General features: G+C 45.7%; 3 protein-coding genes across 3 annotated transcripts in view; 2 read left to right on the plus strand and 1 right to left on the minus strand.

Annotated features, from left to right (window-relative positions):
- The window catches only part of commd4 (COMM domain containing 4), a 2,740-nt gene extending 1,464 nt beyond the window's left edge, over window positions 1-1,276 (plus strand). The window contains exons 6-8 of the mRNA XM_080003085.1: window positions 260-340; window positions 428-604; window positions 707-1,276. Coding sequence (XP_079859211.1) covers window positions 260-340; window positions 428-604; window positions 707-747 — 299 coding nt within the window. The 3' untranslated portion in view covers window positions 748-1,276. The remainder of the gene's footprint in view (window positions 1-259; window positions 341-427; window positions 605-706) is intronic.
- A 568-nt stretch (window positions 1,277-1,844) lies between these two features.
- neil1 (nei-like DNA glycosylase 1) lies at window positions 1,845-8,406 on the plus strand. The gene is made up of 10 exons (XM_080002132.1): window positions 1,845-1,942; window positions 2,877-3,358; window positions 3,807-3,926; window positions 4,999-5,086; window positions 5,182-5,254; window positions 5,572-5,693; window positions 7,656-7,683; window positions 7,778-7,830; window positions 8,068-8,195; window positions 8,277-8,406. Exons 2-10 carry the CDS (start codon window positions 2,907-2,909, stop codon window positions 8,293-8,295), a joined length of 1,083 nt encoding a protein of 360 aa, XP_079858258.1. The 5' UTR covers window positions 1,845-1,942; window positions 2,877-2,906; the 3' UTR covers window positions 8,296-8,406.
- man2c1 (mannosidase, alpha, class 2C, member 1) lies at window positions 8,278-19,271 on the minus strand. Its single transcript, XM_080002131.1, has 26 exons — window positions 19,139-19,271; window positions 18,769-18,894; window positions 18,549-18,672; window positions 18,379-18,449; window positions 17,886-18,063; window positions 17,608-17,797; window positions 16,779-16,885; window positions 16,583-16,693; window positions 16,258-16,350; window positions 16,049-16,165; window positions 15,065-15,160; window positions 14,812-14,957; window positions 14,468-14,591; window positions 13,923-14,044; window positions 13,378-13,463; window positions 13,123-13,278; window positions 12,586-12,665; window positions 12,414-12,508; window positions 12,101-12,205; window positions 11,695-11,851; window positions 10,586-10,729; window positions 10,290-10,399; window positions 9,850-9,929; window positions 9,626-9,768; window positions 8,626-8,729; window positions 8,278-8,529 (listed from the first exon to the last, which is right to left on the minus strand). The coding sequence occupies exons 1-26, from the start codon at window positions 19,237-19,239 to the stop codon at window positions 8,412-8,414; spliced, it is 3,084 nt and encodes a 1,027-aa protein (XP_079858257.1). The 5' UTR covers window positions 19,240-19,271; the 3' UTR covers window positions 8,278-8,411.
- Window positions 19,272-21,517: the final 2,246 nt, after the last annotated feature.

Below are 21,517 nucleotides of genomic sequence, written 5' to 3' on the forward strand. Positions count from 1 at the left end.
ATAAATTTTCTGTTTTTGCTGCCCCCCCCCCCCCAGATAGGACAATATCAGACTGCAAAGCAAAGCTATCTGACTTTATATTTCAATATTGAGAAATTCCCTGTCAACCACTGAAAAGTAGAAGTGTACAAGGAACATTTCTGGAAGAATTGATGGATATAAATCAATGACAAATGCAAGAGCCAATTCCATAATGCACTCTGATCATAAATGATAGTTCATTATTCCATATATTTAATTGCACATGCTGTTGTTGTAGAGCACACGACAGGCCTGTGTAAATCATATGAAGACAAGCACGCCGCCCTGCAGGACAAGCTCAGAGAGACGAGCCTCAGATGTGAGTATCCCGCTCATGTACGTCCAGTGTACAAAGTCAACATATACTGCCGTTGTGAACGTGGCTCCCGCTGTGTGCATGGTGCAGTGGGGCGTCTGGAAGCCGTGTCCTGGCGTGTGGACTACGCACTGAGCTCCAGCGAGCTGCGGGAGCTGAATGAGCCCTCGGTGCAGCTGAAGCTGCAGGCACAGGACGCAGAGTCGCGGCGCACAGAGACCACTGTGGTCTCCATCTCTGCGGACAAGTTCAGGGTCCTGCTCACAGGTCAGTTCTGTTTCAAGTCAAACAAGGTCAATGCTTTGATAGCTTTTCAATCTTTTGCTGTTTTCCAATGTGTCCAATGTCCACTGTGTTTTTTTTCCACAGAGCTCAAACAAGCACAAGCTATGATGAATGCACTACAATGAAGGGACGCCTGGTAGATTGAAGACATGAAATCCTTTATTAATAAGATAAAACTTTATTAATCCCTGGGAGGAAATTCAGGATGGCTAACAGTAGTATTAAATCAACATGCACCTGCAAGGTGTACCATAATGACCTCAGTGGTATAGCTAACCTATTTTATATACTCCTTGGATTCTTGGAGGCTGGCCATGTGTGTACCACATCCATTTACATGTCTGAGTTAGAAGACCTGATTTTCCACATAGACGAAAAACATTTAGACCTTGACATTTTTTCAGTCCATGGTCATTTGACCATGGACTGAAACCCGGGTCTTTTCCTTTCCCACAGATGACAAATGCTGGATGTTAGCGGTGCAGTGGGAAAGGGGTATGAGTCATAGTTTTTTTCACTTCATGCTGAGCAAGAATTATCGGCAAAATGAATGAACGACTCCTCCCAAAATTGTTGTTCATATATTGTATTCCAGATATTAACTAAAAATATTAAATTGCTATTTGAAGCCTTGTTCCTCTTCTGAAAAGATTGTATGGTGACATGTGAAGGAATTGACTGAAAGAGAATATAAAGATAACGATACAGAAAAAGAGTCAAAGTAGTCAGTCTCATACATATATATTTTGTATACTATATCGGGAAAATAAGTTTATATAATTTCTTTGCTTTCTCCTAATAATCCTGTGACCACGTTGAATAATGTCCTTTAGTCTCAATTTTCAGTTTCATAGTTATTACAGCACAAATTGAATGTAGTTCCTATAAATCCATCCAAGGTACGTACACATACAAGTCCCAGAATGCATCGCACCCGGGATCTTTCTTCTCCCGGTTTGGCTGAATTCCAAATTCCAACACCGATGTCGAAAAGGTGATATCAAGTATTCTGTGACGTCAAAAGGTTTCATACACACTCACAATAAAGACGTTAGAAAGACATTTCACACGTTTAAAAAATAAACATCGTTTAAAAAAAAAACGGACGCCGTGATGATCTCGCGATATCTGAGTGTTTCTCCTCGCGCGTTCCCGCTGCAGAGTTTGTTTGTTTGCAACGCGCGCGGGAGCGACAGGCAGCGACACGTGTTCACATTAATAACACGTTCACAATAATAACATGTTTATGGCAATAACCTGTTCACAATAATAACACACACACGGCTGAATCAGCGGTTCAAACACGCGTTCCTGGTCTCGGTAAGTTCCCTGGCGGTGTTGTTGTGTCTGGTCGCCATGACACTGACTCGACTCGCTAACTCTGCATTGTCCATGTATTTGTCCTGATTAATTCTGTAGAAGGTTGTATACACAATATAAGTACTTTATTGTACAAGTGCAGTGGTTTTCAAACTGATCTACTGTACCGCTTCTAAGTACTGAACCCTTTTTTTCAGGTGACTTCACTGGCATTGGGAGAAAAACAATCTAATTAACATAAAACACGTACTGTATGTGTGTCCTGTGTGTTTTTTAAGCGTTATATACAACCAATATTTTTAAACACATTTATTTCTTATTTTTGGAGTACCCCCTTCAGTACCCCAAAGGGTACGAGTACCCCCATTGGAGAAACACTGATTCATATCATGTGCTGATTTAAGTCATGTAAGTTTGCTGACGTCATGAGGTCAGTCTGATGCACAATTAGATTGACCTCGTGAACTTTCTAATGTTCTTCCATTTACAAACACAAATGTGATCAAACTGGTGTCGGTTAAATCGCTCATTTGGGTCATACGTTCTCATGGTAGCGATTCATGACATTAACATCACATTGATAGGCTTTGGTTTTCCATCCCAGTGGTGACACTGTGGGATGCTGATCACAGGGATCTCACGTTTTGGGATTCCACCGAAACACATTGAGGAGCCGTGACGTGGGACCAGATAATGTCAGAGCCGGGCCGTTGTTCTGTCTGGGAAGGAATTGTCGGGGACTCTAAAATCACAAGAGCATAACGTGATCTACCCGGCCTTGTTTGTTCGTTTTTTTTTGTTTTTCCATTGTAACCTGTCCTTGGGTTCCTGAAAGGCGCTATATAAATCCCATTTGTTGTTATTATTGTTATTATTATTAACCTCTGTTGGCGTAAAGCAGGCATCACGGTGATACTCCGCAGTTCTCTTCCAGCTCCCGCAGCCCGGACCCGGTGACGTCAGGATGCCCGAGGGTCCCGAGCTCCACCTCGCCAGCCTGTTTGTCAACAGATTGTGCGGCGGCGTCGTGTTCACGGGAGCGGTCACAAAGTCCGAGGTCAGCAAGAGTCCCGGCGTGGCCTTCTCCTGCGCCGCGTACCGGATCAGCGCTGCCTCCAGGGGGAAGGAAGTCAGGCTCACGCTGACGCCCATCAAAAGCGACGACAAACGGAGGGGGAAAGCCGGGGAAGCGGACCGACCCGTGGACATCGTCTTCCGCTTCGGCATGTCGGGTTATTTCCGGTTTACGCCCGAGGACGAGGTCCCGAAACACGCCCACCTGCGGTTCCACTCTGACGAGCGGCCGCGCCGGGTGCTGAGCTTCGTGGACGCACGCAGGTTCGGCAGCTGGCGAGCCGGCGGGAGCTGGCAGCCCGGCAGAGGACCCTGCATCATGCTGGAGTACAGCAGCTTCCGGTCAGAAAAAGAGGAACTGGACTCGATCTTTGCAGATCATTATGATGTGAAAAGTCAAATGTTTGTAAGAACTTGACTTGAAAAGGTCAAGTGCGGTGATCCAAGGTGTTTCCATGTAAAAAAACACATTTGTACCGCGCTCAATTGGACAAATAAATCGGTCAAAAAACTGTTCTGCTCCGTAGGTTCCCTCAGTTTCCTAAAAACAAACCTGATCCTGAGGTACGGAGCCGGGGTGGTATCCATATTTAAGAGGAACGGTTCCACCTGCGAATCAAATGATCTTGCCAGCAATTTAATAAAACAAACGTATACTTAATATATACCAATAAACAATAATAACCCTCTTGACTTTTACAAATACATGACTTTTACAAATACTTGCTATTTCTCATTGTGTTTTTTTTTGTTTTTTTTGTGATTCAATCTTGATGTTTTTAATTTTCAGGCAGAACGTCCTGTCGCACCTCTCCGACCGAGCCTTCGATCGGCCGATCTGCGAAGCTCTGCTCAACCAGAAATACTTCAACGGGATCGGGAATTACTTGCGGGCAGAAATCCTGTTCAGGTGAATTCAGCGTTGTTGACACAGTTGTCGTGTTCAGATGCACATTTCCATTATGAACCAGGAACCAACATGAAAAACCTTTTTAAGGACCGTACAGACGTCACAGAGCTCTGGTCTGTTTAATAGTCAGAACACACATTTTACATTATTGACCATTTTCCTGATGTCTCACATTTTTACAATTGTATTATCGTCGCTATTTTTTGGGTTTGGGAAAATTCGAACGATATGACGAGGAGCCTTCCTCACAAGGACTTCCTGGTCCCGCTGAAAATCAGTCACCTGTGTCTTCCTTAAAGGTTCTTAATTTTGCCTTATTTAGTAATTCAAGTCAAGTGTATTTATATAGCCCATAATCACAATACAGTCTCACAGGGCGTCACAAACCCCCATTTCTCATAGAAATCAACGGCCCCGCCCGATCTGAGCCCTCATCCAGGCGAGGAGCAGCTCCCAGAAATGCATTGCATTGACATTTCACTGCATACAGTGGGGCAAAAAAGTATTGAGTCAGCCACCAATTGTGCAAGTTCTCCCACTTAAAAAGATGAGAGAGGCCTGTAATTTTCATCATAGGTTCACTTATTTTTACGAGGAATTTACCAATTGATTCATTAAAAATCCTACAATGTGATTTCCTGGATTCTTTCCCCCCATTCTGTCTCTCATAGTTGAGGTATACCTATGATGAAAATTACAGGCCCCACATTTTTTGCCCCACTGTATATGTATGTAGTATGTATATGTATATGACGAATAAACCTCTTGAAAACCTCTTGAAAACCCAGAGGGGAAAGTTTCTGAAAAGAAGCAGTACTACTTTAAATAGGATGTCACTTTGGTTGGGGGGGGGGGGTGTGTGTGTGTGTGTGTGTGTGTGTGTGTGTGTGTGTGTGTGTGTGTGTGTGTGTTCAATTTCCTCCAGTTTGGTCCCTTTTAAAACTGTTTCAAGTCTTTAATTTCTGTTGCCGTGATTTACATCCTGTGGGTGACGTGAATTCCTTACACAAACACAGAACAATAAACATTCATTTAACGGAACAATGGGACTGAAATCTATTTTCTATTTCAGGCTGAACATTCCACCCTTTGTGCAAGCGAGGGGCGTGTTGGAAGACCTCCACCCGGAGGAGACCAAGGGACAGATTCCAGACAAAAAGGTTAAATAATAATAATACAGATTCTCTAGTCAGCGGAGGATGGGTTTAGGTTTACTCTGCATTTTCTAACATCATTTCACTCTTTGCTCTGAAAGACACAGGAGCAGAAGATGGTGCCTGATCTCCTGAGGCTGTGTCACAGTATTCCTCTGGAGGTGGTGAACATGGGTGAGACCTGTTGGACAAGTGCTTTGTCAAGTCACAGACATTTCAATCCACAACAAAGACTGAGTGGATTTTCCTTCTGCCTGAGATCACATAAAACAAAAACATAGATGATAATAATAAAGTCATAGGAATAAAAACGGAAAAAATGGCGATATGGCATAAAGCTAATAGACTTAAATAGAACAACTGGCAATGTACAATAAAAATTATCCTAACTATAAACCAGAAAAATTAACCTAGAAATGAACAATACATATTGGTAATATACAATTAACAATTAATTCCCTTTGAAAGCGAGTTGTTTTTTTTTTACTCAGGTGGGAAGGGTTATGACCCAGAGAAGGCAGACTACTCAGACTTTGAGGCGTGGCTGCAGTGCTACTGCGTGGACGGGATGAGCAGCGTCCGGGATCACAACGGCAGAACCATGTGGTTCAGGGTGAGTTGGTGGAGGAAAGAAAATGTGGTTTTCTTCATTTTCTGTAATGGGGAGACACATTTTTCTAGCAAGTACACACTATTTTATCTGGTGATATCTGCAAAATGAACAGTTATACCGTTTCACACCAAAATGAGCGGGTTGACCCGGATTTTAAAAATCAGCGATTGACACTTTTCCCACTGTCGGGAGAAATGCCTTTTTTTTTTTCTGGTGCGTCACGTTCAACACAACACGTTGGAGAAGGGGCGTGTCATGGTTCCAGTGTGACTGGGAACAAACCAGTAGAGGAGACAGCAACTTAAACAAACAACAGAAAACTGTAAAACTTGTAAAAAAAAAAGTATTTTCAGCCATTCAAAAGAACCGGATCGTTCCTTGAACGACCCAACACGACGGTAGAAGCAGCGTGGAGTGGGGCCTGGCGGGGAGCGTGGGGGTTCTCCCCACGGTGCGATCCCCACACTAACATCTCATGGTGCCCCACGTGGAAAAAAAAAAAGCGTCAATTACTACTGATTTTGGATTCTGAATGGGATATGAAATGATACACGGATATTTATGCGCCAACGCCCGGAACTTGCCGGTAAAGGGGCCACAATGGTCGACCCGGACGTCCTGTTGACATCACAGCCGATCGAAGGTGGAGCCCATTAAAACCTGTTTCTATGGCAGGGTCATTTGACCATGGACTGAAACCCGGGTCTTTTCCTTTCCCACAGATGACAAATGCTGGATGTTAGCGGTGCAGTGGGAAAGGGGTATGAGTCAGTTTTTCCACTTCATGCTGAGCAAGAATTATTGGCAAAATTAATGAAAGACTTCTCCCAAATTCAGTGCATTCAGGAAGTCTTCAGACCCCTTCACTCTTTCAACATCTTATACCGATTTCAACACCTTATTCTGAAATGGCTTAAATGCATCTTCCCCTCAGCGGTCTACACACATTAGCCCACGATGACGAAGCAAAAACAGTTTTTTTTTAATGTTTTGCAAATTTTGAAAAAAATCAAAACAAAAAAAACAAAACCTGAAATATCACATTAACATAAATATTCCGACCCTAGATGCAGTACTCTGTTGAGGCAGCTTTGCCTCCGGGGGCTGCCTGGCACACCTGTGTTTGGGGACTTTCTCCCGTTCTCCTCTGCAGATCCCCTCCTGCTCCGTCGGGTCGGGTGGGGAGCGTCGCGTTGTAGAAACGTCACGAGGATGATCAATAGAAACACGATGCACCTGAGCTCCAGTGACGAGCCTGAATCCTTACGACTCTGCGATGTGCATTCTGCTCTGCATGCAAGCCTACGTGGGCTGTTTGCTTTTCCACTTGTAGGGATTTAGTGTTTAACGTCATGTGTCCACTGGGGGCGCTGTCTCATTTAGCGAACCACTTTTTCTCCAAACTTTAAGACCGAAAAATATGAATATGCAAACAGAAACCTGCCGGTGAACCTCATCTGCAAGTCACGCGTCTCTCTGCTCCATTTTCTTTCCTGTTTTGAACGCGCATCCCGACAGGAAGTGGCACAGCTCAACCGATCGGCGTGTTTTGACGGTTGGTTGACATTTGGGCGGTGTCTCTGTGAGCTACGGTGACCCAGAACCTCCGTCACCTCCAGCTCTGCAGGGATGTTTACTGCATGTTCACAGGAGTCGTGCAGGCCACGGCGCTGTCCAGGATGGAGCTGATAAAAATATATAATAATAATAATATATAATAATAATACAAATCAAAGCTAATAATTTCAGTTTTATAGTAGTTAGCAGGCGATGCAGGGAGTTGAACTCTAACGTACTTTATTAAAGTATTTGCACGTCAGGTTTGACCAAAAGGGAAGAACATTAACTTAGAGTCATATCTTGACAGTCCTCCTGCCTGGTGGTTGAGTTGGCCGCTGACCTTTGCCCCGACGCAGCTTTATTTGCATTCCAGGAACTGATGAGGTTATTTTCTAATTCCAGGGAGATCCAGGCCCCCTCGTCCCCAAAGGTAAGAGGCTGTTTTAAGAAACTCAGTGAGAGGTGGAGGTGGAGTGGCGCCGCTGGCGACTCGACTGAGGAAATATTCTCTCGTCGCAAAACAGATTCAAAGTCGGTAAAGAAGAGAACGAAGAAGGACGACCATCAGGATCAGAAAGTAACTAGTTACATTTACTTTAATGGGAAAATTCAGAATCCTTGTCTCATTTAAAAACCTTACTTTTTTTTCAAGTCGCAGATTCAGAAAAAGGTCATGCTTCAAATTCAGTTTTTTTTTTTAACTGAAAATAGAATTTGAGTGACAATCTGAGCTGCAGGTTGTTAAGTTCAATTCATTTTAAAGTAACTTTTGCTCCGCTAATGAACTGAAAGAGTTGTGTGCGCGTGGGGTCAGGTGGCTGGGACCAGCTCCAACAACAAGAAGGAGAAAGTGATTCAACGGCAGACGAAGAAAGAAAAGAGTTCATCTGAGGAGGAAACGAGTGGAACCGTACGTCGTTCAGAGCGACAGCGCCGAACCAGGTGAGACGCCAGGAGGGAGAGTGTGTTTTCACTGTGAGAGATGACAGACCTATGATTTGAACTTTGCGCTTTCCTTCCCAGATCCACAGACGGCAAATGAGTCAACAAGACGAGCAGACGCAGGGAGCGGGGATTCATGTTTTATATGAGAAGCAGCAAAAGGTCACGATGGGGGACGACGACGGGAGACGACGACGGGAGACGATGGGAGTCTGCTCAGCTCCTCAGGGTGAGGAGCAGCGTCAGGATTTGGAAAGGGCTGAAGCTCAGAGAAATTCCATCAGGTCCCATCTCAGGAGGATCCAGAGTGGAGGGGCGCTCCAGGAGATCACAGCTGGGGGGGGGGGGGGGGGGGGGGGAGCAGCAGTTTTTAGTTTCACTGAATAATAATAATAAAAGATGGAGCGACAGCTGGTGACGTAGGACTCACTATAAGGCAGCTCGGACGGGCAGCGCCGTGCGGAGCGTCGCCGTCACGCTGCTCCCGTGGGACTCGTACAGACGGACGACCAGCGCTGCCTTCATGTCCTCCGCCTGCAAGGGAGGACGTCCGTTCACACTGCTCCGCCTTTTATGGCATTCACATGGTTTTGATGACTGATTTTTAGCACCAACAGGTTATAATACTTGAGATAATAAATGTATGTTACGCCCACTCAACGTGGAATAAAACTATTTCTTCAGCTCTGACTCAGTTTACTGATTAAATCATAAAAGGAAAATCCTCCATCTTAAAAATCTGAGATTAAATCAAAGCGAGTGTTTCCCCTCTGACTGTACAGGCCTGGGGGGGCGGCCAGGCCAAAAAAAAAATTGTGTGTACAATTTACAGAACAGACTTCAGAAATGGAATATAATATTCATAAGAATGTTTTAATTAGTTTAGAATCCCATGAAAATAAGAATCTTTGTGTTTCTCCCCACAAACTTCAACTCACAACTCATAATTGCTTTTGATAGCAATCAATCCCTAAATTGAATTTACTGAATAAAGACAAATCTTCATTTTTGGTAAGTGAACAGAGCTCAGGAACAGGCTTGAGGAGAGCACTTTGGGCCTGCATGAAGATTCTAATAAGTGCAGCGATGAATCATGCACACTGTTCAACGTTTTGCAAGAGGTTATTGGTCATACAGCACAGCGTTTTAGACAATAAATGCAGCTTATTAAGTTTCCTCTTCTTGTGATCACTTTGTGTTAAGACTTGAATACACCGAGCAAACTTGAACGCAAATATACAGTAACTGCAGATCGCCTGCTGCTCCGCCTGACAGAAGCCGACCGCGCCAATATGCCGTCCCGCGTGCCTCGGCTGTTTAGGGCTTTTGGCTTTTTTCGTCACGTACCACCGGGCCTGGAAAAAGATTCCGGGGGAAAACCTGGAAGCGGGAGGTGAAACTGCGTGAAGGTGGATTATAAAGCTCCGTACCTGCTTGACGGTCTCCAGGACGACGGCCGCAGCGTCCACAGAGAAGGCGCTCCATGGCTCCAGGTCTGCCGAGCTCTGGAAGATCCTCAGCGGTGAGTTGAGGTTGTAGGCGCTCCGGATGACACCGGCGTCCTGGAAGGATCCTGAGCCGCAGAACACCAGACGTCACAAGACTCACCCGGACGACACGCACAACTCACCTGAGAGGAACAAACACCTCAAACCTGCGTGCGGCATGACGGCGTACGTGAAGTGGTGAGTCCCCATATCAGCGTTGGCATCAGGGGCTTTGGGGGCCCGAAGCCTGAGGGAGACACCGATAGTCAAGGAAAACTTTGGTATTGAACTTCAACTTTGTTTTTCTACCTGAGTGAAAATACAATCTACTAAACGGAGACAGGATTGAGAATTCAGCTGTCTGCCATGACCCTCAGCCAATCCTTTCAATACCGGATCAATACACAGGCATTGTGGGTATTGGAGTTCACTTTGATAAGCGAGACCCCGCTAAGGAAATTGAAGACAAATTGTTGGACTGGTAGTATCACCAACTGGATTCAACGTCGTCTTGGGGTTTGAGAACATAACAAGTGTGAGCGATGCAGAAGAACTAATGTTGACGTTGAGGCAAAATAACTGAATTGTAAAATCATTTTGTACTCACAGAGACAAGGTCATGACGTTCTTTTGAACCGAGTAGCCGTACTTGCAGTCGTTCAGCAGAGCAACGCCAAAGTTATGCTCCGAGAGATCTGCCCACTTATGCCCCCAGACCTTTGGAGGGAAGACAATACAAACAGCTGTTACAAGGAGAGGTCAAGTGTTGGAAAGCCACGGGTCTTTCATGTATTATTTTAAGAATTCAATCCAAGTGTTTTTAAAACCATTTAAACTCCGCATAATATATACACATAAGAATATACATTTCAGCCCAAAAACAATAAGCGGATCGTGCCAGACCTCGAAGCGGGCCCAGTCCCAGGACGTGTTCCTGTGCGTGGGTCGCTGCAGATGGCCGAACTGGATCTCGAACGTCGCGTTCGGGCTTCGCACGCGCACGGGGAACTCCACCTTCAGGAACTTATGAGACTCTGCCCACACCACCTGGAAAATATTGAAGATGGATTAACATCATGAATCAGACTTTTTATACTGTAGCCTGGGAACCAGACCAATCTGCAAGCTCATGTTTCATTGGCTCTGGCCTTACCAAGGGGCACCTTACCAAGATGGCTGCCGCTGACGTGGAACCGTCTGTTGAATCCTCCATCGTGGCGGTATCAAACAAACTGGACGGTTTATGCCACAGGATTTGGTGAAAGTTTAATTTACCAACTCACTCCCTCAGCGCTACATCACACGCTTTGTTTCTCTGATTGGTTGTAGGTCTATCCAGTGCTCTGATTGGTTGTAGGTCTATCCAGTGCTCTGATTGGTTGTAGGGCTATCCAGTGCTCTGATTGGTTGTAGGTCTATCCAGTGCTCTGATTGGTTGTAAGTCTTTTCAACTGCGTCCAGAGACATTTTGGTCTGTGATCGTTGGCAGTGCCCCTTGGAAATATAAAATGAACGGAGAGATTCCAGGCTAAACGTATTTGGGCGTGTCTGTTGATGCCGGGCCAGACTTTTCATGTAATGAACTCTACATTATAAAACATGAAGCAACTTTTTTAAAGCAGCCTGTAAATGACAGATTTCATTTTTATCCATAATTACTCTGAATCATCTCGGGAACTGAGAGGGAGCGAGCTCGGTGTGTGGGCGTGGCTTCCCTAATTGATGCTGTAATCTGATTGGCTGCATATTAACAGTATTTGATAACGTGAGAAGCATAAAAAGCAGATGCACTAGGGGGCGCTGTTAAAAAAGTATGTAAATACCAGTTTCTGCCTTTTATACATCGATTATTTTTTCGAAAGTGAAGAGAAAGTTAGAAGTGAAGGTAGAACATACTGATGATTTCAATCTTGATCCGGTTTAAACTTTGTCGTCTCTTCACAGTTCTGTGACATCTCACTCAGTTCTGTGTAAATTGCTCGTTTCAAGCTGAACTGAAGTTTCAAACTCACCTTGGTGCTGAACTTGACGTAAGGACTCGCGGCATCGAGCACGATCTCCTGCTCGATGCTGCTGCGGTCGCTGATGCGGAGGCTGCAGCGCACGCTGCCTCGAACTCCGCCCAACGACACCACCTCCAGCGGCTCCGTCACCTGCTCCACCGGCTTCCTGCGGGAGGAAATTCCGAGGTCAGATCTGTGTGAGCGGTTTGCGGAGGTCAACAGGGAAGATTTAAGATTGAAAGTAAGATTGCAGCTCACTGTCCGTGTTCCCACGGAATGAAAATAAAGCTTTTTTAAACCAACTCCAGAAGTGAGGACGGTAATGTACGCAAATGTAAAAATATTGTAATACGTGTATAATTTTCTCAGTGACAATTCCTGAAGCCATAGTGAATGGGGGTCGTGTGAGCAGCACCTGGTCTGGAGGTGGTAGTCCATCACATCCCAAGAGTCCCAGTATAGAGGGACGTCATCAAACATCACAAACCGGTTTCCGTGGCAACCGTCCGAGATGGCTTCCCTGAAACAGACAGGTGACAACTCTGTCACAACTCAGTCACAACTCAGTCACAACTCTGTCACAACTCTGTCACAACTCTGTCACAACTCTGTCACAACTCTGTCACAACTCTGTCACAACTCAGTCATAACTCTGTCATAACTCTGTCATAACTCTGTCATAACTCTGTCACAACTCTGTACGCTTTGTGTTGGTGGTGTGTTTCTACCTTCCCCCCGCCACCAAACCGAGCGAGGCCAGACTCCCGTCGCTGTTGACGGTGGTTCGTATGATGCCGTTGTCCATGACGACGCTGCCGTCGGCCTGTGAAGGGACAGTTGCAGCGTCAGTGAAGTCAAACGCCACACAGCGACCCCTACGTGCCGGCGCGGGCAACGCACCTGAACCGTGACAGAGACCGGGATCTCTGGTTTGGCTTCTGTGGCGAGCGCAACGCCCGCGCTGGGAACCGTCACCAGAGCTGAGAGGAAGCAGAGGAACAGGAAGTTAGGACCTCAGCAAATCTGCTCCCCAAGTTTCAACACTAACTTGGAAGCATGGATAAAAATCACTCATTTGCTCTAAAAGCGCCGTATAGAAAGCTTATAAACCACATGATTGATTCTCCTTTTTCATTTACAAACTTTTTTCCGTCACCCTCTGTTTCCCGTTTTGAAACCCAGCTGAAATGTAAACAACGTGAGGTTACACTGTAAATTAAAACTATGGATCATTTTCGGCTTTTTTTTCACCGTAAAATACATGGAACAGGTACTGATGGAGACGACTACCAATACAAGCCCAAAGCCCAGGAACAGGTGATGTATACGCGGTCAGACGAAGTGACAACCAATTAAAAAGCATTGAAGCCAAAACAAAATCTTGGAATAAAGTTGACTGTACTGAGGCTTTAGTTTCGTATCCAGTCTGTGCTTTACCCAGTTCAGGCTGCCCGGCGACGTCTTGGCGCTCAATGACCTCGTGCCGTTGCCATGGCAGCGAGTTGAACACAGCGCTGGAGTCGGGCTCCCGTCCCGAGGAGCCGAGGGATCGCAACGCATCGAGCAGCAGGGACGTGCCGGCGCCGCGGATCTCTGGAACAGGTTCAGCCGCTTGAAGCAATTCTTTAAAACTCCAGGACAATACAGTGCTTTAAAACCCTCTCTCTCGCTCTCTCTCTCTCTCCGTCGTACCTTCATAATGCCTCAGAGCGTCCTCCACCACCATCTCAATGCAGCTTCCAGGAATCACATCATGGAACTGGTTCAGGAGAAGCAGTCTGCAAACAAAAACAAAAAATACAAAACTTTAAGTGAGGTTCTGAACTTCAAAATCATATCTGCGGGTTAAAGGGAGGTGGAGCGGGTCGTCTAGTAATCTGAAGGTTGTTGGTTCGATCCTCCTGAGAGCATGCTGTAGTGTCCTTGAGCAAGACGCTAACCCCCAAATTGCTCCTGATGGCCATCAGTGTATGAATCATTTTAAGTCGCTCTGGACAAAAGCGTCTGCTGAAGGATGATGTAATGATGATGTAATGTAATGAAATGGGATCCACTTCATTTGAAATGAGCCCTCATCACAAAAACAAAAAGCTAATTTATTCATAAACAACAACAACTCTGTACGTCCCCTGACAAAGACGAACATGCAGCCGCTGCCCCAACAAGAACAACGGTGATCAAGCGGATCCTGTCACTGTGGATGTGTGTCCAGTGTGAGGGGCGTGTGGGGGGGGCACCTCCACAGCTCCTGCAGCTTCTCTTCTTGGAAGCGGAAGGCCCCATCTTGGCTCAGAGCCAAACTACTCGCCACCTCAACGTCCCGCAGCAGCATCTCGCAGTGACGGTTCCCACGCTTTATCTATCCACGGCAGAAAATATCACATGTTCGAGTTTAAGTTCAAGTTCAAGAGATTATTTGTCACAAACATATAGTCACACTTCTCCTCCTCCTCCTCCTTTTTTACTCTTAAATATTTATATTTCCTGTATTATTACATTTTATTGCAATTTCATGCTCTGTATTGATATTAAACTTCACCATGGGGAGGTTACAACTCCACTGTTCATTTCATGAGTTCTCTGGTGTAGTTTAACCATTAAGTGGAATTGAATGAAAAAATTGAACTAAATAATTACACTAATTTCTCTAGAATGACCGTTGTGATAAACCCCACAATCGTAAGTACGAGACATTTGTCATTATTTCAGCGTCATGAGTGATGAGATTAGGTTGGGGTAGTATTTTATCTAGTACTAGTACTTGTAGTACCCTTGTAGGTACCTGGGCCTGCGTAGTGTAGGTCCCGTTGTGCAGCTCGAGGAACATCTCTCCGCTCCACGTGCACAGCAGAGCGGATTCAGCCTCCAGCTGCGAGAACAGCATGTCGGGGTCCGACATCTGGACCCTGGGAGGTGGAGGAAAAGACAAAAGACGGAGAAAAGCCGGGAGGGGAGGAAGACGCACAAGCTCTTATTGAGTGACTCAGCATCAGTCCTATCCTTGAACGTAACTCTGACACGTTCACTCCTTTCAAACACTCCGAGGGGAAACCCTCCCAAAAATGTAGGTCAATTTCCAGGACCATTTCCAGGTTGGACTCAATCGTGTCGGAGCGAATGACTGACCTGGGAAGGCCGTCGGTGTCCCGGACCCTCTGCAGTCTGTCCAGCATCAGCTGCGTGGGCCCGCCCCCTCCGTCCCCGAAGCCGAACAGCACCATGCTGTGATTGGCTCGGCCCTTGTCCCGGTTGTTTCGCACCGTATTCAGCAACTGGAGGGCGAGGATTGTTAAAATTACTAAAAAATAATAAATAACAAAAACAAAAATAAAATAAAAGCTTCCCATCTCTGTTTAGTTTATATTAAACGATGACTCACGTCTTCGATCTTTCCCTTCATTTCGTAGGAATTTCCCGGAGGGAAATGTGTCAGAACCTGCGAGCCGTCTAAACCCTCCCAAAAAAATGTGTTGTGCTGTGGGAGAGACACAAAAGGAAGAAGAAGAAAATAAACAAACACAAATAGGGCCATCAAGATCATGGCATTTTAGCTGACCATTAATTGTCCTAAAAATAATTATGATTAATAAAGACATAGTTTAATAATATAAATCCCACTTATAAAGAAGAGGCACACTTAATTTGCCTGAATACCTAATTAATATTTTATTTATTTAGATATTATTTAATTATTTTTTTTATTTTTACTACAACCTGTGCTGTCATCATAATGGACATACAACACAGTATGTCCAGCATGATGGTATTTAGTATTTGTTCCATTGCATCTTGAACAGAGTTAGTCTGCAAGTGGAGTTCAACTTGTCAACCTGCAATGAAACTCTTTATTCATTCGTAAATCATCAACAACTGCTGCAATAACTCTGTCCTGTGTGCGAGCTGTGGGAGGAGCAGAGCACAGAACCACCACCAACCTCCCTCTTTGGAAAAGTATTTTACCTTGTTTGGTCTATAAACAACTAATCATCATTACTACACCAAGAGGGAGAATCACCATGGGTGAGACAAATAAATACAGAAACAAACAACATATACATGGAAAAACATAAACATAGAACAAACAACAACATGTAAATGGAAAAACATAAACATAGAACAAACAACAACATGTACATGGAAAAACATAAACATAGAAACAAACAACATGTAAATACACAAAAATTCCATTCATTTGGATGGAAACGTGGAATGATGGAATTGAACGATCTTGCTAAATTATCACAATCATTTCAAATATTTGCAACCATGTGATTACATAATAATTGTGACAGCTCTAAAACAACAAAACATCCACTTAAAAAAAATGCCATTTTCTCCTTTGACTGTGTTTGATGTCACTCACTGGGAAGGTGTTGACCAGGTTCCAGCTCAGCTTCTGAGTGAGGAAGCGCGAGATGCCGCTGCCGCGCATGATCTGAGGGAGTTGGGCAGAGTACCCGAAGGTGTCCGGCAGCCACAACTACGGGCAGACACAGACAGAACCATCAGAGCCGGAATTCCGAAGGGAAACGGACGAGTCGGTGGGTTTGAGCTTGTGTTTGTGAAGCCAACCTCTTTGCAGTGAACTCCGAACTCCTGCTGGAAGAAGCGCTGACCCTGCAGGAACTGACGCACCATCGACTCCCCCGACGGCAGATTTCCATCCTAGCGGCAAAACAATAATTTGATCTGTTTATAATGTGTTCCCAGCAGAAGGATGAGGAAGAAAACTGGTTAAAAACAAAAAAAAAAAAAAAAAGCAGGGCTGTCACAGTCATGACATTTTAGTTGATGATTATTTTTGCAACAGTGGGTTAAAATGTTCCTTAAATTGGGATTTTGATAATGTAATAATTGCGACAGCGCTGTAGTTAAGTGTTTTAAAACAAACACACACCATTTCCACCCAGGTCCCTCCCACGGGGACGAAGCGACCCTTCTGGACGTAGCTCTGAATCTGGGAGAAGAGGCCTGGGTACCAGCGCTTCACCCAGTCAAACTGCTGGGCCTGGAGAAAGGAAGAGTTAGAAGTCATGGGCTTTTCACAACAACCTCTCTGTGGACACCGACAGAAAGATATTTTAACGTCCGACCTGAGAACAAGTGAAAACAAAGTCTGGATTCTTCTCCATCAGGCGGATCACGGTCACCCAGCTCCGGCCACATTTACGGATGGTCTCCTCATACGGCCAGAGCCAGGCTGAGGTACAGGAAAACAAGTCAATCAGATATCCGTGCAAAAAGACACTATTACAAGGTATTATCTGCATGAGCTGTTTTCCATTTGAGCAGCAGGGGGCAGAAACACAGTTTTAACAACAGTACAAAGGATCCTGACTTTTCACTGACATACACTTCTGCATCTTGAAGAAAATCTATAGTATTGTCCGAAGTTAACTGTTTAGGTTCTCCGAGTATTTTTATTTGGATATAAACAAATCAAAAAAGTGCTTTTGCTTTACGGCCACTTGGCTCCTGGCCAGGGTGTGTTCTGACTTCTATAAGGTTCATGGAGCCACATCAGCAGATACACCATGCCTGATTCCAATTATTAAGCAATTATTCATTTTGTTAAATAAATAGTAATGTTCCTTTTCCTTAAATCTTGTGCCATTGGAGCCCGCTAAAAAAAAAAAAAGAATATTTAACAACACAAATAATAGTAAAACATCCGCCAGTAAATCAGTGGAGTTGATGGTCAAGCATCACAGGCCGCCTGCTGCATGAGGGAGAGAAGCGAAAAACAAAACTAAAATAACTGGTCGGATCTACCAAAACCTTGATGGAAACTCAGAGGGTGTCACATCCTGCTGACGTGTCGGCCCCGCCCACAGGGAACCATCCAGAGAACACAGGCCATGGCCAGGATCCGGCTTGATTGTCCCATTTGGTCAGGCTTGCAGCATAGTATTGAAATGAGACCTGAATCGATGTGGCAGTGGCCCATGGCGTGCACCGTGTGCTGGCTCTGTCCGTTCCTCTGGCTGAAGAAGGTGGCGGCCAGGCTGCGCGTCTTGGGGAAGGAACCGGGGTCGGCCGGGTCGCAGACGTTCACCATCTCGTTGACGGTGAACAGCGCCTGGAAGCTGCGCTGCTCTCCCTCCCCCAGGTTCTACGTGGCAGAGGAACGCGATCAACACACACACCAAATACACTGTACCCTGTGATGTGCAAAGTCACCGGCTTCTCTCTCCGTGTACCTTCACAATGTCCACCAGCATCTCAAAGTCAGTCAGCAGGTCCATCACGTCACGGCGGAACACCACCAGCTCCGCCTTCTGCACAGAAAACCTCCTGCCGGGGTCCGGGGCCGCGATCATGGACCCATGGCCGGCTCCAAACAGCCCGTTACAGGCCAGCTCCACATACAGAGTGACTCTGGGGACCAAGAAACAGCATTTAGCATTCTGCTGCACCTAAAAAACGGGGCTAAACGTAAACGTGGGTGTTAGGTTGATGAGGTCGAGAGAGTAGAGATCCAGCCATGGTTCTGCTCCAGCTAGGCACCGATCAGCCGACCAGACTCGTTAATTGCAACTCAGGGTTGATGCCAATTGGCAAATACAGATGGCCGACTCAAAATGCTGGAGTGGACTTTTATTTTGTGAATCTGAGAGTCCACCTCAAGCTACATGTGGGCGGGGATGTGGAGGTTAGCGTCACATGAACAGTAACGTGTCCAAGGTGACCGACCTGTGTGGCTCCTCCTCTTTCAGGGACTCGGTCAGGATGTAACTCGTCTTCTCTCCCTCTTTGGTCAAGCCCTAAAAGTCGAATTTGTGCACATCTCCGTGAAACAGAGGGAAAACGCTGCAGTACCCAGCGCGGGAATATTATTTTAAACGGAGCTCATCTCAGACTACCTGGACTGGCTGTCCATCCCTCCACACCAGGGCCTCCCCATCGCTCTCCCACAGCAGATGAACCTCCTTCCCCCTCCAGGCTGCAGGGAGGCTCAGGGACACTCGGAACCAGCCGGTCCACCATCTGAAAACAACCATTAAAACGCCTATCAATGGAAGAGAACAGCTTTTTTTTTTTTTTTTTTTTTTAACGACATTCTATTTTATTACTACTGCGTACGTGGGTCCAAAGGTGTCTCCGACTTTATAAGGAGCAAAGTTCTGTTTGGAAGCTTCCTCGAACGGGATCCGTTTCGGAGAAAGGAACAAGCTGATGGATGCAAGTGGATGAGAGTCCCCGAACAGTCTGCAGAGAACAACACCTGCATCAGTTCACAAAGCCAGGCAGCATCATCATCATCATCAGCATCAAACTCCGTTCTAACTCTCTGAGTCAGGTTTACGTTTTCTTCATTTTCCATACAAGCAAGAAAGTGAGAAGAGTGAACGCAGCGCCTCAAACTTAAGCCGCCAGCACGGTCCCCTGGCCCCGGCCCCCGGTCCCCCGGTCCCCGGCGCCCTCTATTTATAACGGACCGGGTGAGTCTCACCGTCCCCTGAGGTTGCAGTCAGTGAAATAAACCTCCGAAATGAACTTCTCTGCTCTCTCCAGGAGGGTCCTGCGGTTCTTCAGGACGGGTTGGTGGAACATCGTGGCTCCGGACTCAGGTTCAAGCCGCGGAACCCGGAAGGGGTATCGAGACGCCGGGCGGTGTTGTTGTAGCGACGGGGGGCGGCCGCTAGGGGGGCGTGCTACGTTCAAGGCCCACCGGCGGGTCGTATAGTGGGATGTTATTCTACTTGAACGTTTACCTTTGTGTTCAGTGTATTCAAAAGTCAAAATAATTTGTACAAGAGCAGAAACATTCTATTTTAATTTAACACAGAAATTGCGCTGCAAGCGATCTCATTTTTCTTCTTGGCGCTGCGCCTCAACCGGGTCCCGGGCGCGTCGTCGAGCGCTGCCCACTGCTCCTGGCTGCCCCCCCCTGGAGGAAGGACAAGCCAGGGCGGAACCATTTCACCGGCCTCCACCCAAAGCGTGTGCGTGTGTGTGTGTTGTAGTGTGGTGTGGTGCGTGACAAATAAAGATTCTTCTTCTTCTTCTTCTTCTTCTTCTTCTTCAAGTTGGCACGCTCTCAGCTCTTCACCATTTTTTTTTTCCGTTGATGTTCTACCCCTTTCCCACTGCACCAAAAACCCGGGTCAACCCGCTCATTTCGGTTGTGAAAACGGTGTTAGAATATTCACGGCAGCGGCGAACGGAAGGGCAAGGTCTCAGCTGTAAATAAAGGTGTTCTCACGTTCACAGACGTTTACTAAAATGAGGCGATCCGTCATTGAAGCCGCGTGCACGTGTCCGGCCCGGTCACAGGGTCGCTCACACCAAGCCACCAATACAAACGACAGGAACATTCCATTCCAAGGAAAAGCAGAAAACATGAACATTTAATGGAATACCTGCCCATTTTTAAAACCAAACCACATTTTCAAGCGAGTCATCAGTCGGAATGTCTTATTACGGTTGCCATTGACCATTTCAAATAATAATAATAATAATGAACCAACAATACAAACATTGTTTTTAATCTGACAAAACATCCCGAACAGAACACACACCAACACCCGGCTCACGTTCGACCCGACGCTGTGATGAAGTGATGTTATCCCGTCCCCATCACTCAGACTTTCAGATCTTATATCATATTGGAGCAGATTCCTGTGTCCAATACCTGGAGGTAACACGTCTCCAACATCTCTATTTAACCGTTTTATGACGTGTATATTGTATATTGGACGCTATAAAACTGAGATGTGACCCTCACCAAAACAGTGACCTTCAGATGTTCTAACATCAATGAGTGCAGGTCAGGAAAATAAACATTTTGACGTTACAGTTTTGCTTCCGTTTTTTGGAAGACAATAATATAGAATTTCTAATAAACAGCTATGATTATATCAATTAGGAGGTATTTGTAACTTTACTGACCGTACAAGACACTGAAAATTGTTTTGTATATTCTGTAAAAAATATATGACAAAACAGAAATGATCATTTTAACAATTTAATATTTTAATGTAAGACTCTGTAGTCATTGATTTTTGAATAAAAGTCAAACTATTTACAGGCAACGCAGTAACAACAAAACAAAGAAATCACACTGCAATAAAATCTTAGAAAAAATTATAATTTCGTAGCTAAATCAATACACAAGTACAGCACACAAGGCCATCACTGTACTTAAAATCAATGCTTGATTTTCATCTACTGTGACAGCAGCATATTATCATCATCATCATCATCGAGTATTAGAGCATGACACCATGAGCAGGATCTCAGAATTTAGTGAGGAATATTAGCAGCTGGAATTAATTTTAATATCTTCACTTTTCAAGCCTGACCAAATATAATTCTTCAACATTTTCTCTAAATCAAAGAGCATCAGAATGTTGCGCGGAGAACATGCGTAACCCGGGATAGAGGCGTCCATTCAGCGAGCGCTCTCTGCTCCGGCCGGGGAGCAGGTCCCGTGATGGAAGGTCAGAGGTCGTCCCACATGCAGCTCTGGGAAACAAAAGCCCGTTTCTCAGCCTGATTCGCAGGGAAGGAGCTGGCAGAGCGTTGCAGCTTAGCGCCCTTTTATTATCAAATCCGTAGAGAAGCGGTAAGTACGGGGTTGGCGATCCCTCTCGGGCAACCCCTCCATTATTGCCATCGTCTGTCCACTCTCATCCCTCCCTTGTTTGGGCTGCGGTCGAGCTTTGCACCGCGTCTGCGTCGCCCAAGGGCTTGACCCGGGGAACTGACCGTCCGCCTCCTCCTCTGGGGCGTCTTCCTCACAGAGCGGAGAAAAGGGGGAGGACGGAGAGAGGACACGAGGCCCCGTCGTTCACAGGAAACAATAGAAAACATAGAAAGACAATTTGGA

Source organism: Zeus faber (genome assembly GCF_960531495.2).
Source record: "Zeus faber genome assembly, chromosome: 6".
NCBI lineage: Eukaryota > Metazoa > Chordata > Actinopteri > Zeiformes > Zeidae > Zeus > Zeus faber.

Coding starts and splice junctions, on each gene's coding strand:
- neil1 (XM_080002132.1), top strand. CDS start 2,907: ATGCCCGAGGGTCCCGAGCTCCACCTCGCCAGCCTGTTTGTCAACAGA. Junction 3,359..3,806: donor CTGGAGTACAGCAGCTTCCG/GTCAGAAAAAGA, acceptor TTTAATTTTCAG/GCAGAACGTCCTGTCGCACC. Junction 5,255..5,571: donor TCTGGAGGTGGTGAACATGG/GTGAGACCTGTT, acceptor TTTTTTACTCAG/GTGGGAAGGGTTATGACCCA.
- man2c1 (XM_080002131.1), bottom strand. CDS start 19,239: ATGTTCCACCAACCCGTCCTGAAGAACCGCAGGACCCTCCTGGAGAGA. Junction 18,895..19,138: donor GACTGCAACCTCAGGGGACG/GTGAGACTCACC, acceptor TGTTCTCTGCAG/ACTGTTCGGGGACTCTCATC. Junction 12,206..12,413: donor GGTTTGGTGGCGGGGGGAAG/GTAGAAACACAC, acceptor TGTCTGTTTCAG/GGAAGCCATCTCGGACGGTT.